The 13,257-nt window shown below is 45.1% G+C and overlaps 1 protein-coding gene across 1 annotated transcript; it reads right to left on the bottom strand.

The window, feature by feature from the left end:
- Positions 1–8,113: 8,113 nt before the first annotated feature.
- On the bottom strand, positions 8,114–9,100 carry LOC142002217 (olfactory receptor 52B2-like). Its single transcript, XM_074978141.1, has one exon. The coding sequence runs from the start codon at positions 9,053–9,055 to the stop codon at positions 8,114–8,116; it is 942 nt and encodes a 313-aa protein (XP_074834242.1). The 5' UTR covers positions 9,056–9,100.
- Between the last annotated feature and the right edge of the window lie 4,157 nt (positions 9,101–13,257).

Genomic DNA, 13,257 nt, shown 5'->3' with positions numbered 1-13,257 from the left:
ACTTCTGGGATGTGGTCTGGATCCGGCCGAGGGGGCAGTGGAAAGTCCTGCCACTGACTGAACCGAGTCCATTGACCGTGGGTGCATATTTGTAGTATGCCCTGACTTAGACTAAGAAGTCTACAGGCTATTGTGTCCAATACGGCAATAAACCTGGCCGACGTGCCTTCGCACCTGACTAGATTCTGTGGTCATTGGGGGCTCTCTTCGGGTCTGCTGTGTCGGCTATCTGCAGAGCTGGGGCAGCGCACAGAGGGAACATATGCATGCAGCTGAGTGATACCAACATTGGAGAGAGCAGAGCACCACACTGGTAGCATCTGACAACACCCACATCTACGCAGCACATCAGACTGACTCACTTTTGTGTCCCTTCTGCCCTGTGGCTCTTTAATTCTTCTATTAAAATGCAAGAGTGAATCAGGCCTGACAGACACACGAGTATAAGGGCTCAATACAAGAGTTCCAGGGAGAGAATTAATGCCCTATTTAAACAAGAGGTGGTAGTGGGTGATCTGGCATTGCAGACTGAGTGGGATATTACAGAAGACTGGAATATTGGCATAGAAAAATACAGCTTGCTCAGGAAGGACAGGAAAGAAAAAGAAAAAGAGGAGGTGTTGCTTTGTGTGTGTGTGTGTGTGTGTGTGTGTACATGAGCTGGAGGCCCTACATAAGTATAAAAAGGGGTAAGAAGCATGAAGGCATAAAGAGGACCAGAGACCACCCGATTTGGAAGAAATGGTTGATGAAGCTTTCTTTAAGTAACTAACCAAGTCACCCAATCCACAAGATAGAACAATGACAGGGTACATCAACTAAACAGACTTATATTAGGAAAATAGTACACCAGGTCACAGATAATCCAACAAGATTTTGTAATGTATTGGAGATGTGGTTTTGATTCTATTCTAGAAGGTGAAGAATCCTACAAAGGGAGAGGATATTCTAGAATCCGTTTCCATGAATAGGGAGGAACTGGTTGAAAATTTGAAAGTGGGAGCAGATTGATTGAACGTGATCATGAAATTCAAGACTTTGTGATTCTAAAACATCACTCAGAGTCATTTTAATCTTAGTACTGGGGCAAATAAGTAAGGAATTCATAAAAACAAAAAAGCAGTACAGTAGCACTTTAAAGACTAACAAAATAATTTATTAGGTGATGAACTTTCGTGGGACAGACCCACTTCTTCAGATCATAGCCATAGCAGAACGGACTCAATTCATGTGCAAATATATAGAAGATAATAAGGTAATAGCTAGAATTTAGTGAGTCTTCAGATACAGTCTCATATGACCTGCCCATTAAGAGACAAGTAGAATACAACCTAGAGGGACCTACTGTCAGGTGCGTAAATAACTTCTTGGAGAACCATTCCCAGACAGCAGCTGGGATGCCTGAAGGTAGGGCGACCAAATCTCCCTGTCCCAAACATGGGACAGGGAGATATGCTGGGAGGTGCGGCTCTTCCCGGCTCCACCAAGCCCTGGAGAGCCAGGAAGGAGTCAGTAGCCATGGACCCTCCTTGGGAACCACAGGGAACCAGCAGCCTCCGGTCCTCCCCAAGCCCCAGAGAAGTGGCAGGAACATGAAAATTGCCCATGCTCCCCTACTTCCACAAGGCTTAGGGAAGTGACTCCCACCAGCAGCGGCTGGCGGAAAAGCTCAGTGGGGATGGCCCAAATACAGGACTATTAGTCCCTTTTAAAACCTAAGTAGCATCCAATGTGTGGGACTGTCCCACCAAATATGGGATGGATGGTCACTTCACTGGAGGACATCACAAATTGGGTTCCATATCGGTCAGTTCTAGGACAGGTTCTGTCCAATGACATCTGCAATGATTAAGATAGTGGCTTAGAGAGTATATTTATAAAGTTTGCAGACGTTCTTGTGCCAGGAAGATTTGTAAGTGTCATGGAGGATAGTATTATCATTCAAAATTATCTGGACAAACTGGAGAAATGGTCTGAGGAAAATAGGATGAAGATACCTCTGTGACTAATGGAAAGTTATCCACTTAGGAAGAAATGATCAATCGCACATATAAAATGGGAAAAAATGGCCTAGGAAAGAGCATGGCAGAAAGGGATCTAAGGGTCATAATGGACCACCAGATAAATATGAGTCAATAGTGTGACTCTGCATAAAAGAAAACATGAAGGAACAATCAGTGTCACACATGCAGAATGGAAAAGGATGGCCTATGAAAAAGTACAGCAGAAAGGGATCTAGGGATTATAGAGGACCACAAGCTAAATATGAGTCAACAGTGTGATGTTGTTGCAAAAAAAGCAAACATGATTCTAGGATGCATTACCAGGTGTGTTGTGAACAAGACACAAGAAGTCATTCTCCCGCTCTACTCTGCGCTGGTTAGGCCTCAGTTGGAGTATTGTGTCCAGTTCTGGGCACCGCAGTTCAGGAAGGATGTGGAGAAATTGGAGAGGGTCCAGAGGAGAGCAACGACAATGATCAAAGGTCTAGAGAACATGACCTATGAAGAAAGGCTGAAAGAATTGGGCTTGTTTAGTTTGGAAAAGAGAAGACTGAGGGGGGACATGATAGCAGTTTTCAGGTATCTAAAAGGGTGTCATAAGGCAGAGGGAGGAAACTTGTTCTTCCTTGCCTCTGAGGATAGAACAAGAGGCAATGGACTTAAATTGCAGCAGGGGAGGTTCAGGATGGACATTAGGAAAAAGTTCCTAACGGTCAGGGTGATCAAACACTGGAACGAATTGCCAAGGGAGGTGGTAGAATCTCCATCACTGGAGATATTTAAGAAGAGGTTAGATAGGTGGCTTTCAGGGATGGTCTAGAAAGTGCTTGGTCCTGCCATGAGGGCAGGGGGCTGGACTCCATGGCCTCTTGAGGTCCCTTCCAGTCCTACTCTTCTATGATTCTATGATTCTTCTACTGCTTTAATCTGCACTGATTAGGTCTCAACTGGAGTTCTGTGTCTAATTCCTCATGCCACATTTCAGCAAATGATTAACACAAATTGGAGAAAGTGCAGAGAAGAGTAATACCAGTTATTAAAAATGTACAAGGCATGGTTGGTGAAAGAAGATTGAAAAAATATGGGTTTGTTTATTCTGGAAAAATGAAGACAGGGAGGAGACATGATAAGTATCTAAGAGCTTGTTACAAGGAGGAGGTTGAAACTTATTTCCCTAAACCTCTGAGGACGAGAAAAGATGCAGTGGGTTTAAAAGGAAGGAAGGGAGGTTTTAAAATGAAGCAAGGGAGGTTTAGGGTGGACATTAGGGCTACATCTACACGTGCACCCAACTTCGAAATAGCTTATTTCGATGTTGCGACATCGAAATAGACTATTTCGATGAATAACGTCTACACGTCCTCCAGGGCTGGCAACGTCGATGTTCAACTTCGACGTTGCTCAGCCCAACATCGAAATAGGCGCAGCGAGGGAACGTCTACACGGCAAAGTAGCACACATCGAAATAAGGGAGCCAGGCACAGCTGCAGACAGGGTCACGGGGCGGACTCAACAGCAAGCCGCTCCCTTAAAGGGCCCCTCCCAGACACACTTTCATTAAACAGTGCAAGATACACAGAGCCAACAACTAGTTGCAGACCCTGTATATGCAGCACGGACCCCCAGCTGCAGCAGCAGCAGCCAGAAGCCCTGGGCTAAGGGCTGCTGCCCACGGTGACCACAGAGCCCCGCAAGGGCTGGAGAGAGAGTATCTCTCAACCCCCCAGCTGATGGCCGCCATGGAGGACCCCGCTATTTCGATGTTGCGGGACGCGGATCGTCTACACGTCCCTACTTCGATGTTGAACGTCGAAGTAGGGCGCTATTCCCATCCGCTCATGGGGTTAGCGACTTCGACGTCTCGCCGCCTAACGTCGATTTCAACTTCGAAATAGCGCCCAACACGTGTAGACGTGACGGGCGCTATTTCGAAGTTACTGCCGCTACTTCGAAGTAGCGTGCACGTGTAGACGCAGCCTAGGACAAACTTCCTTACAGCCTATGCTGTTTAGCACTTAAATAAATTTACCAAGAAGGTTGTGGAATTTACATTCTTGGGACTTTTTAAGCGCAGGTTATACAAAAACTGTCAGGGATGCTCTAAAGGGTTCTTCAACCTCCCCTGAGTTCAGGACCCTGGATTTCATGACATCTTGAGGTCCCATTCTGTTCTATTTCTCCATCTAATAGTCCATTCCTCTCTCCCTGCCTGCCCACTCCAATAGACCCTATAACTCTATCCCAAAATTAAACAGATCATCCTTTTAACTGTTCAGAGTGAAATTTCCCAAGCAGGTGTCTGCTTGTGTGGGAACTTTTTGAGATTTTCAGACATAACAGCTCAGCTGACTTCCCAATAAACCAGACAAGTGAGAAGACTGTTCTGGTAGAATGGAAGATCAATAAGAAGTAGATCACACAGGAGACACTGAAGTTGGTCCAAGAGAGGAGAGCATTGAAGATCGGAAGAGAACAACAAGAAGTCCTGTGGCACCTTATAGACTAACAGATATTTTGGATAATAGCAGACAGAAAGCTGGGCTAGTCTCTATACTATCAAAACAAAAAAAGCAGTCAAGTAGCACTTTAAAGACTAACAAAATAATTTGTTAGGTGATGAGCTTTCGTGGGACAGACCCACTTCTTCAGGGCATAGCCATAACCAGAACGGACTCAATATTTAAGGCACAGAGAACCAAAAACAGAAATTAAAGTTGACAAATCAAAAAAAAAATTATCAAGGAGAGCAAATCAGAGAGCAGAGTGTGGGGGGGGAGTCAAGAATTAGATGAAGCCAAGTATGCAAAAGAGCCCCTATAAGCTGCGTCTACACGTGCACGCTACTTCGAAGTAGCGGCACCAACTTCGAAATAGCGCCCGTCGCATCTACACGCGTCGGGCGCTATTTCGAAGTTAACTTCGACGTTAGGCGGCGAGACGTCGAAGTCGCTAACCTCATGAGGAGATAGGAATAGCGCCCTACTTCGACGTTCAACATCGAAGTAGGGACCGTGTAGACGATCCGCGTCCCGCAACGTCGAAATTGCTGGGTCCTCCATGGCAGCCATCAGCTGGGGGGTTGAGAGATGCTCTCTCTCCAGCCCCTGCGGGGCTCTATGGTCACCGTGGGCAGCAGCCCTTAGCCCAGGGCTTCTGGCTGCTTCTGCGGCAGCTGGGGATCTATGCTGCAGGCACAGGGTCTGCAACCAGTTGTCAGCTCTGTGGATCTTGTGTTGTTTAGTGCAACTGTGTCTGGGAGGGGCCCTTTAAGGGAGCGGCTTGCTGTTGAGTCCGCCCTGTGACCCTGTCTGCAGCTGTGCCTGGCATCCCTATTTCGGTGTGTGCTACTTTGACGTGTAGACGTTCCCTCGCTGCGCCTATTTCGATGTTGGGCTGAGCAACGTCGAAGTTGAACATCGACGTTGCTGGCCCTGGAGGACGTGTAGACGTTATTCATCGAAATAGTCTATTTCGATGTCGCAACATCGAAATAATCTATTTCGATGTTGGCTGCACGTGTAGACGTAGCCTTAGTGTCCCAGAAAATTTGCATCCCCGTTCAAACCACATGTTAATGTGTTGAATTTGAATATGAAAGAATGTTCAGCAGTCTCTCTTTCCACAGCAGTGTGGAAATTCTTCTTCAATAAGACACAAACTCTTAAGTCATGAACAGAATGGCCCACTCCATTACAATGTAGACTAACTGGTTTGTGGATCAGGAGTGTTTTGATGTCTGTTTTGCGCCCATTAACTATTTGTGTAAGGGAGTTTGAAGTCTATCCAATGTACAAAGCATCTGGGCATTGTTGGCACATGATGGCATATATGATGTTAGCTGAGGAACATGAGAATGTGCCCATGATTCTGCGACTAACCTAGTTAGGTCCAGTGATGGCAATAATGGTCCAGATATTTTGGAGCATAAGCTTTCAAGCACAAAGACCCACTTCATCAGGTGCATGAAGATCGGAAAGGTTGTTTCCAAGAGCGTGGAACAGCAATATAGGATGAAATGCAATGAGATAAGGAAAGCAGCCAGAAAGGATAAGGCAGAATGGTTAGAGGAGCAGTGTGAAGATATAGGCTACGTCTACATGTACCCCAAACTTCGAAATGGCCACGCAAATGGCCATTTCGAAGTTTACTAATGAAGCGCTGAAATGCATATTCAGCACTTCATTAGCATGCGGGCTGCCGCGGCGCTTCAAAATTGATGCCGCTTGCAGCCGCGTATCTCGTCCAGACGGGGCTCCTTTTCAAAAGGACCCCGCCTACTTCGAAGTCCCCTTATTCCCATCAGTCCCAAATCCCAGACTCTCTATACTTTTATGGAACTATGCTTTTGTTTATGAGAGGATGCCGATGTCAGGATGTCCCCTTCTCCCATATTGCCCTGTGCATGTACTCCATCCCCAATGAGGCAGAGGCAGATAGGGCTCATGAGCAGGATGCAGATGGTATGATCTGAAGGAGTTTCAAGAATGGTGGGTGCTGTTGTGCTTGTTAACTCCTCCAGCATTCAGCAAACTACCTCTGTATCTCGGACTCACACATACCTAATCTCTGTGTATTTCCCATTCACACAAAAAAACACACACACTGACTCAATCTCACGCACCTCCCAGCACATACTCTTCTTGTTGTTCTTCTCACCTCTCAACACTTCCTGCAGAGCACATACATACTGTGTCATTTTATTCTTTCCCAGGGCTGTTATTTGAGTTGTTTGACTCATCTCAGCATTTCAGAATGTCTTCTCCCTCTTATGCCAAAATGAATTTTTTAAAGATTTTGTTTCTACAGGTGGCGCACGGTGTCATGTTGCCTCAGTATTGATGGAGGTGACAAAATTAATTCTGCACACAGATGGACACCTGGATTTTGTAGCCTTCAATTTTATTTAAAGTAAGTCGTGTAATGTGTTTTTCATCACCCCAGTTTCTGCACTGGTGGCTACAGTTTCCAGGCTGAACAGAATGAAAGTCACTTCCAATTTAGAATCTCCAGGAACCCATAAAGACCACCTATTGCACAGCATCCTGTCCCCTCTGCTGCCATTGTACGCTCTCCCATCCCAGCTTCTCAGGGCTCATCCAGTCCCTGAGCCTTTGAAGAGCAGAACCACATCCTTCCCTCCCTGTTCCCTCCAGAGGGCACACTCACCTCTCCGCAGAGATTCAGGCGAAAACTAGATTGATTTAGAACGCTGTTACTCATTTCTTCTGCTGGGAGAGACCTCATTAGAGCTGAGAGCCTTTAGGACTAACCTGTTTATAGACAGATGTCTCCACTCAGCCTCATTCTGCGTAATGAAAGGTGTGTGAGTGAGAATACAGGAAAAGGCCAAAGACATAAGGAAACAGGTGGTAACAAGAATGACATGTGAGTTAACAGATTTTCCACCCACTTAGTTTTATGGGCACAGTTTGCTGGTCGGTTGGTTTTGGCTGCTGTGCTGGGTGCCATGATTTTGGTGCCAAATACCATCTTTCAACTGTTAAGTCTGACTGAAAAGGGGACCTGGCCTTGTCTGGTCCCTGCAGGGCAAAGGAGAGGCATTGGATCATTACCCAACAACTGCTCTTGCTCAGGTGAGGCTAAGTCACACACAGGAAGTGTCCTTGTCCATCTACAGCAGCTGCCATCCAATCCCAGGAGAACAGGGAGTGCAGGTCTGGCAGGGACAGAGGAAGAGAAGGTGCAGAGCATGTGACATGAGAAGGGGGAGTATAAAAAATGGGGTCAATGGGTGGATGATGGTGGGAGAAGGTCAGAAAGGGGAGGAGGCACAATACACAAGGTGGTGTGGGTGATGGGTCCTGTGGCACAGCGCCTGGGGAAATACGTGGGAAGGGGGTGGCATGTGTGGATATATTCGGGCCCTGGTTGCCAGCAATCAGAGGTTGGCAACCCTATGGAAGTGAGAGTTGTACAGAGACTGATTCTGCACATTGTCATGCTGACACAGCATAGTAAGGCCAGGAAAGAATGCAATGTCTGTCTGACTGCAAAGTAAGTGATTCAGGGACCGAGGCATAGCACCAGGTCACCAGCTAGAGCAGAAAGGAGTTTAGTCTGAGAGCTAGAGCACCAGGAAAATATTTAAACTATTTATGAGTAAAGAGATGGAGCAGCCTGTCCCGAATCTGTTTGGTCCTCACCCCATAGATGATGGGATTGAGCATGGGGGGCACCAGGAGGTACAAACTGCCAATCAGAACGTGGACATGCATGGGAAAATTCTGTCCAAAACGATACATGAGGGAGGAGAAGAGACTTGGGATGTAAAAGATTACAATGGAACAGATGTGGGAGCCGCAAGTCAAAAATGTCTTGAGTCGGACATCTTTTGTGGAGAGCCTGAAGATTGCCCTGATTATCTGCATGTAGGAGATGGCAATAAAAATTACATCAAGACCCACTGCACAGAAAAGCACAGCAAGACCATAGTAACTATTGACATGGGTATCGGCACAGGCTAACTTCACCACAGCTATGTGCACACAGTATGGCTCACTGACGACATTGGTTCTGCAATATGGCCATTGCCTCACCAGGAAGGGATAGGGCAGAATAAGCACACCACTGCGCAGCACCACGGCCAGGCCAATCTTGGCCATCAAACAATGTGTCAGGATGGTGGAATACCTTAAAGGATGGCAGATGGCCACATAACGATCCAAAGCCATGGCTGCAATTATTCCTGACTCAATTAAAGTAAAGCAGTGGATGAAGAACATCTGGATGAGGCAGTCATTGAAGTCTATCTCCCTGAACTTAAACCAGAAAATGATCAGCATTTTCGGCACAGCAGACGTGGTCAGGACCAGATCAGTGACAGCCAGCATGCAGAGGAAATAGTACATGGGCTCATGGAGGCTCGACTCCATCTTCACAATGAACAGGATGGTGAAGTTCCCCAAGATGGCTATGGCATAGATGACAGAGAAGGGGATGGATATCCAGACGTGGGCTGCATCCAGGCCAGGAATTCCCTGCAGGATGAAGGTAGAGGGGTTGGTGAAGACCGATGAGTTGGAATGTGACATGGAGCAGGTGAGAAACTGTCCAGCTCAGAGGCAAAATGGTGTCTCTAACAACTACCGGCTGTTCCCAAGACTTCCGGCTGTTCCCAAGACTTCCTTTTCATTCCCAATCTCTACGGTGATGGTCACAGTACTAATTCCTGCACGGAAAGACAATGTTAGCATGAGACACTGTATGAAATACTGGAGGATGTTTTCATGCATGAAGCAGACTGGTCACTCTCCACACACAGAAAAGACATTTTCATTTTTTTCAGGGACATGAATTAAGAATAACTGATGCTAATAATTTTAACACCATAGTTTTTATGTCAATAATTCCTATATATCACATGGGAAAGCTTAATTGGAGCTAGAAGGAAGTAGGATTGTGGATACACATTCCTCCTCCTTGCTCCTTAATGAAAAGAAAACCAGGATAGAAATTTCATGTTGTAGAGAGCTCCGTCTTCTCCTGGTTGCTGAGGATTAGAGAATGGGAAAGAAAATACAATCTTTCTCAATATATATCTCAGGATAAACCGGCCAGCTAGAACACACCTCAGGGGAAAGATGCAGCTGTCAATGACTGCAGCTCCTTTTCAACACCTACTTATTCACAGACAACGATACCTATGTGACCTTAATGGATTCTAATTTGAATATGCAGAACATTTTTGCAAACATTCTTTTATGTTTGCAACAAATGTTGTTCAAAGTTTGGTAAGTGAGATGTGTATAAAAAGCTTATGATTCACCATTAACAGCTACACTATTTGTGTACATGTATATTTTACTTGAAGATATGAATATCAGCTATATTAGCACCTGGACTAATACCTGTAGAATAGCCTGCCAGCATATTTGGGAAAGTCTGTTCAGATCAAGTGTCCCATCAAGGACCATTCAATCAACAATGAAGCATGGAAGGCAAACAATTCCACTGAAAGAACTTTCCTAAATACCTCTATCTAGAATGCATTCCATGGCACCAAATGTCAAACAACTGCATCATGTATGGATGGGGGACATGCTCAATGACACCAAACTCCATTTTATGATATATTTTCATAAATTGAGAACAACAGTATTCTCTACACATGGCCATGCTTAGATATGAACTCCTGAGGTCTCCTCCATGCCTATGATTCTATGAATCCATGATATAAAGAGTCGGGAGATTCCTCCAGTACCCATTTTCCCTTCATTCTCATTACTGGAAAATCTTTACCATTAACTGAAGCTCTGAGTGTTGACCCATCTCAGCTGTTTCAGGTACTTGACTTAAGCCAGCATTTTTGTCCATCACTGCTACAAGCTTGAACCAATAAATTTGCAGCTAGGGTATGTATTTGGTTACCTTAATATGTTTAGCATTATAAAATCATAGAACACTAGAACTGGAAGGGACCTCGAGAGGTTATCAAGTTGAGTCACCTGCCCTCACGACAGGACCATGTTCCGTCTAGACCATCTCTGATAGATGTCTATCTAACCTGCTCTTAAATATCTCCAGTGATGGAAAATCCACAAGCTACCTAGTCAATTTAGTCCAGTGTTCACCCACCCTGACAGTTAGGAAGTTTTTAATATTGTCCAACCAAAATCCCTCTTGCTACATTTTAAGCCCATTGCTTCTTGTCCTATCCTCGGAGGCCAAGGAGAACAAATTTTCTCCCTCCTTCTTTGAATCCTTTTGTAGGTACTTGAAAAATGCTATCAAGTCCCCTCTAAGTCTTCTCTTTTCTAAATTAAACAATCCCACTTCTTTCATTCTTCCCTAATAGCTCATGTTCTCTAGAACTTTAATATCAGAGGGGTAGCCATGTTAGTCTGGATCTGTAACAGCAACAAAGGGTCCCATGGCACCTTATAGATTAACAGAAAAGTTTTGAGCATGAGCTTTCATGAGCACAGACTCACATCATCTGTTGAAGTGAGTCTGTGCTCATGAAAGCTCATGCTGAAAACTTTTCTGATAGTCTATAAGGTGCCACAGGAACCTTCGTTGTTGTTCTAGAACTTTAATCATTCTTGATGCTCTTCCCTGGAACTTCTCCAATTTCTCCATATTTTCTTGGTATGTGGTGCCCAGAACAGGACACAATGCTCCACTTGAAACCTAACCAGCACAGAGTACAGAAGAGGAGTGACTTCTCGTGCCTTGCTCTCAACACTCATATTAATACCTCCCAGAATAATGTTTGCTTTTTTTGCAACAACATTGCACTGCTGATTCATATTTAGCTTGTGGTCCACTAAGACTCCTAAATCCCTTTTCATAGTTCTCCTTCCTAGACTGTCACTTCCCAATATGTATGTATGAAGCTGATTGTTCCCTTCTAAGTGGAGTACTTTACATTTAATAGAATCATACAATCATAGGGCTGGAAGAGACCTCAGGAGGTCATCTAGTCCAGCACCCTGGCCAAAGCAGGATAAACCCCAATTAAATCATCCCATCCAGAACTTTGCCAAGCTGGGACTTAATACCCTCTCGGGATGGAGATTCCACCAGCTTTCTCAGTAACACTTTCCAGTGCCACCACCCTCCTGGTGAAATAGTTTTTTCCTAATATCCAACCTGCACCTCTTCCTCTGTAAGTTCAGACCATTGCTCTTTGTTCTGCCATCTGTCACCACTGAGAACAGCCACTATCCATCCTCTTTAGAGCTCCCCTTCAGGAAGTTGAAAGCAGCTATCAAATCACCCCTCAGTCTTCTCTTTTGCAACCTAAATAAGCTCAAGTTCCTCAGACTCTCCTGATAGATCATGTGCTCCAGCCCCATGTCCTTTCTACACAGGGGAGCTGAGAACTGGATGCAGTACTCCAGATGAGGTCTCACCAGTGTTGAGTAAAGGGAAATAATAACTTCTCTAGATCTGCTGGAAATGCTCTCCTAATGTACCCCGATATGCCATTAACCTTCTTAGCTACAAGGGCACACTGTTTACTCATATCCAGACTCTCATCCACAGTAATCCTCAGGCCCTTTTCTGCTGCACTGCTGCTTAGCCAGTGGGCACCCAGCCTGTAATAATGTTTGGGATTCTTCCATCCCAAGGGCAGGACTCTGCAGTTCTCCTTGTTGAACCTAATCAGATTTCTTTTGGCCAAATCCTCCAATTTATCCAGACCACTCTAGGCTATATCCCTACCTTCCAACATATCTACCTCTCCCCTTAGTTTAGTGTCATCTTCAAATTTGCTGAGGGTGCATTTCATGACCTCATCCAGGTCATTAATAAAGATGTTAAACAATATCAGCCCTAGAACCATTCCGTGGGGCACCCCACTTGAAACTGACTGCCAAGCAGCTATTGAGCCTTGACCACCACTACCAGTTGGGCCCATCTGTCAAGCCAGCTTTCTAGCCATCTTACAGTCCATGTATCCAATCCATACTTTCCTAACTTATGGGCAAGAATGTTGTGGGAGAATGTATCAAAACATTTGCTAAAGTAAAGGTATATCACATCCACTGACTTTCCCAGGTCCACAGAGCAAGTTACCCCATTATAGAACGTAATCAAATTCGTCACTAGTAACTGAGAGGAATCCGTGCTAGTCTATACGCTATCAAAACTGGTCACGTATGACTTGCCCTTGGTGACTCCATTTTGACTATTCTTCAACTCTTTCTCCTCTTCCAAGTGTTTCAAAATGGATTCCTTGAGGATCCCCTCCATGATTTTTTCCAGGGACTGAGGTAAGGCTGAACTGTCTATAGTTCCCTGGTTTGTGCTTCTTTCCTTTTTTTAAAGATGGGCACTACATTTGCCTTTCTCCAATCATCCAGGACCTCTCCTTATTACCACAAGTTTTCAAAGATAATGGCCAAACTCTCTGCAATGACATCTGACAATTCCCTCAGTACTTTAGCATGCATTAAATCTGGACCCATGGATTTGTGTCGATTTAGCTTTTCTAAATAGCTCTTAACCTGTTCTTTCCCCACTTAGGCCTGTCCACCTCCTTCCCATACTGCATTGCCTAGTGCCTTAGTGTGGGACCTGACCTTGTCCATGAAGACTGAGGCAAAAAAGAATTGAGTACTTCAGCCTTTCCCACATCATCTGTTTCCAAGTTACCTCCCTCATCCAGAAATGACCCCACAGCCTACCGGATTACCCTCTTATTGTTAACATCACTGTGGAAACCCCTCCTGTTGCCCATTACGTCCCTTGCTAGCTGCAAGTCCAATTGTGCTTTTGCTTTCCTGAT

This window comes from Carettochelys insculpta, chromosome 1 (assembly GCF_033958435.1).
Source record: "Carettochelys insculpta isolate YL-2023 chromosome 1, ASM3395843v1, whole genome shotgun sequence".
NCBI lineage: Eukaryota > Metazoa > Chordata > Testudines > Carettochelyidae > Carettochelys > Carettochelys insculpta.
Note: the sequence above shows the minus strand (reverse complement) of the source record. Positions and strands in the feature narration are given on the sequence as shown.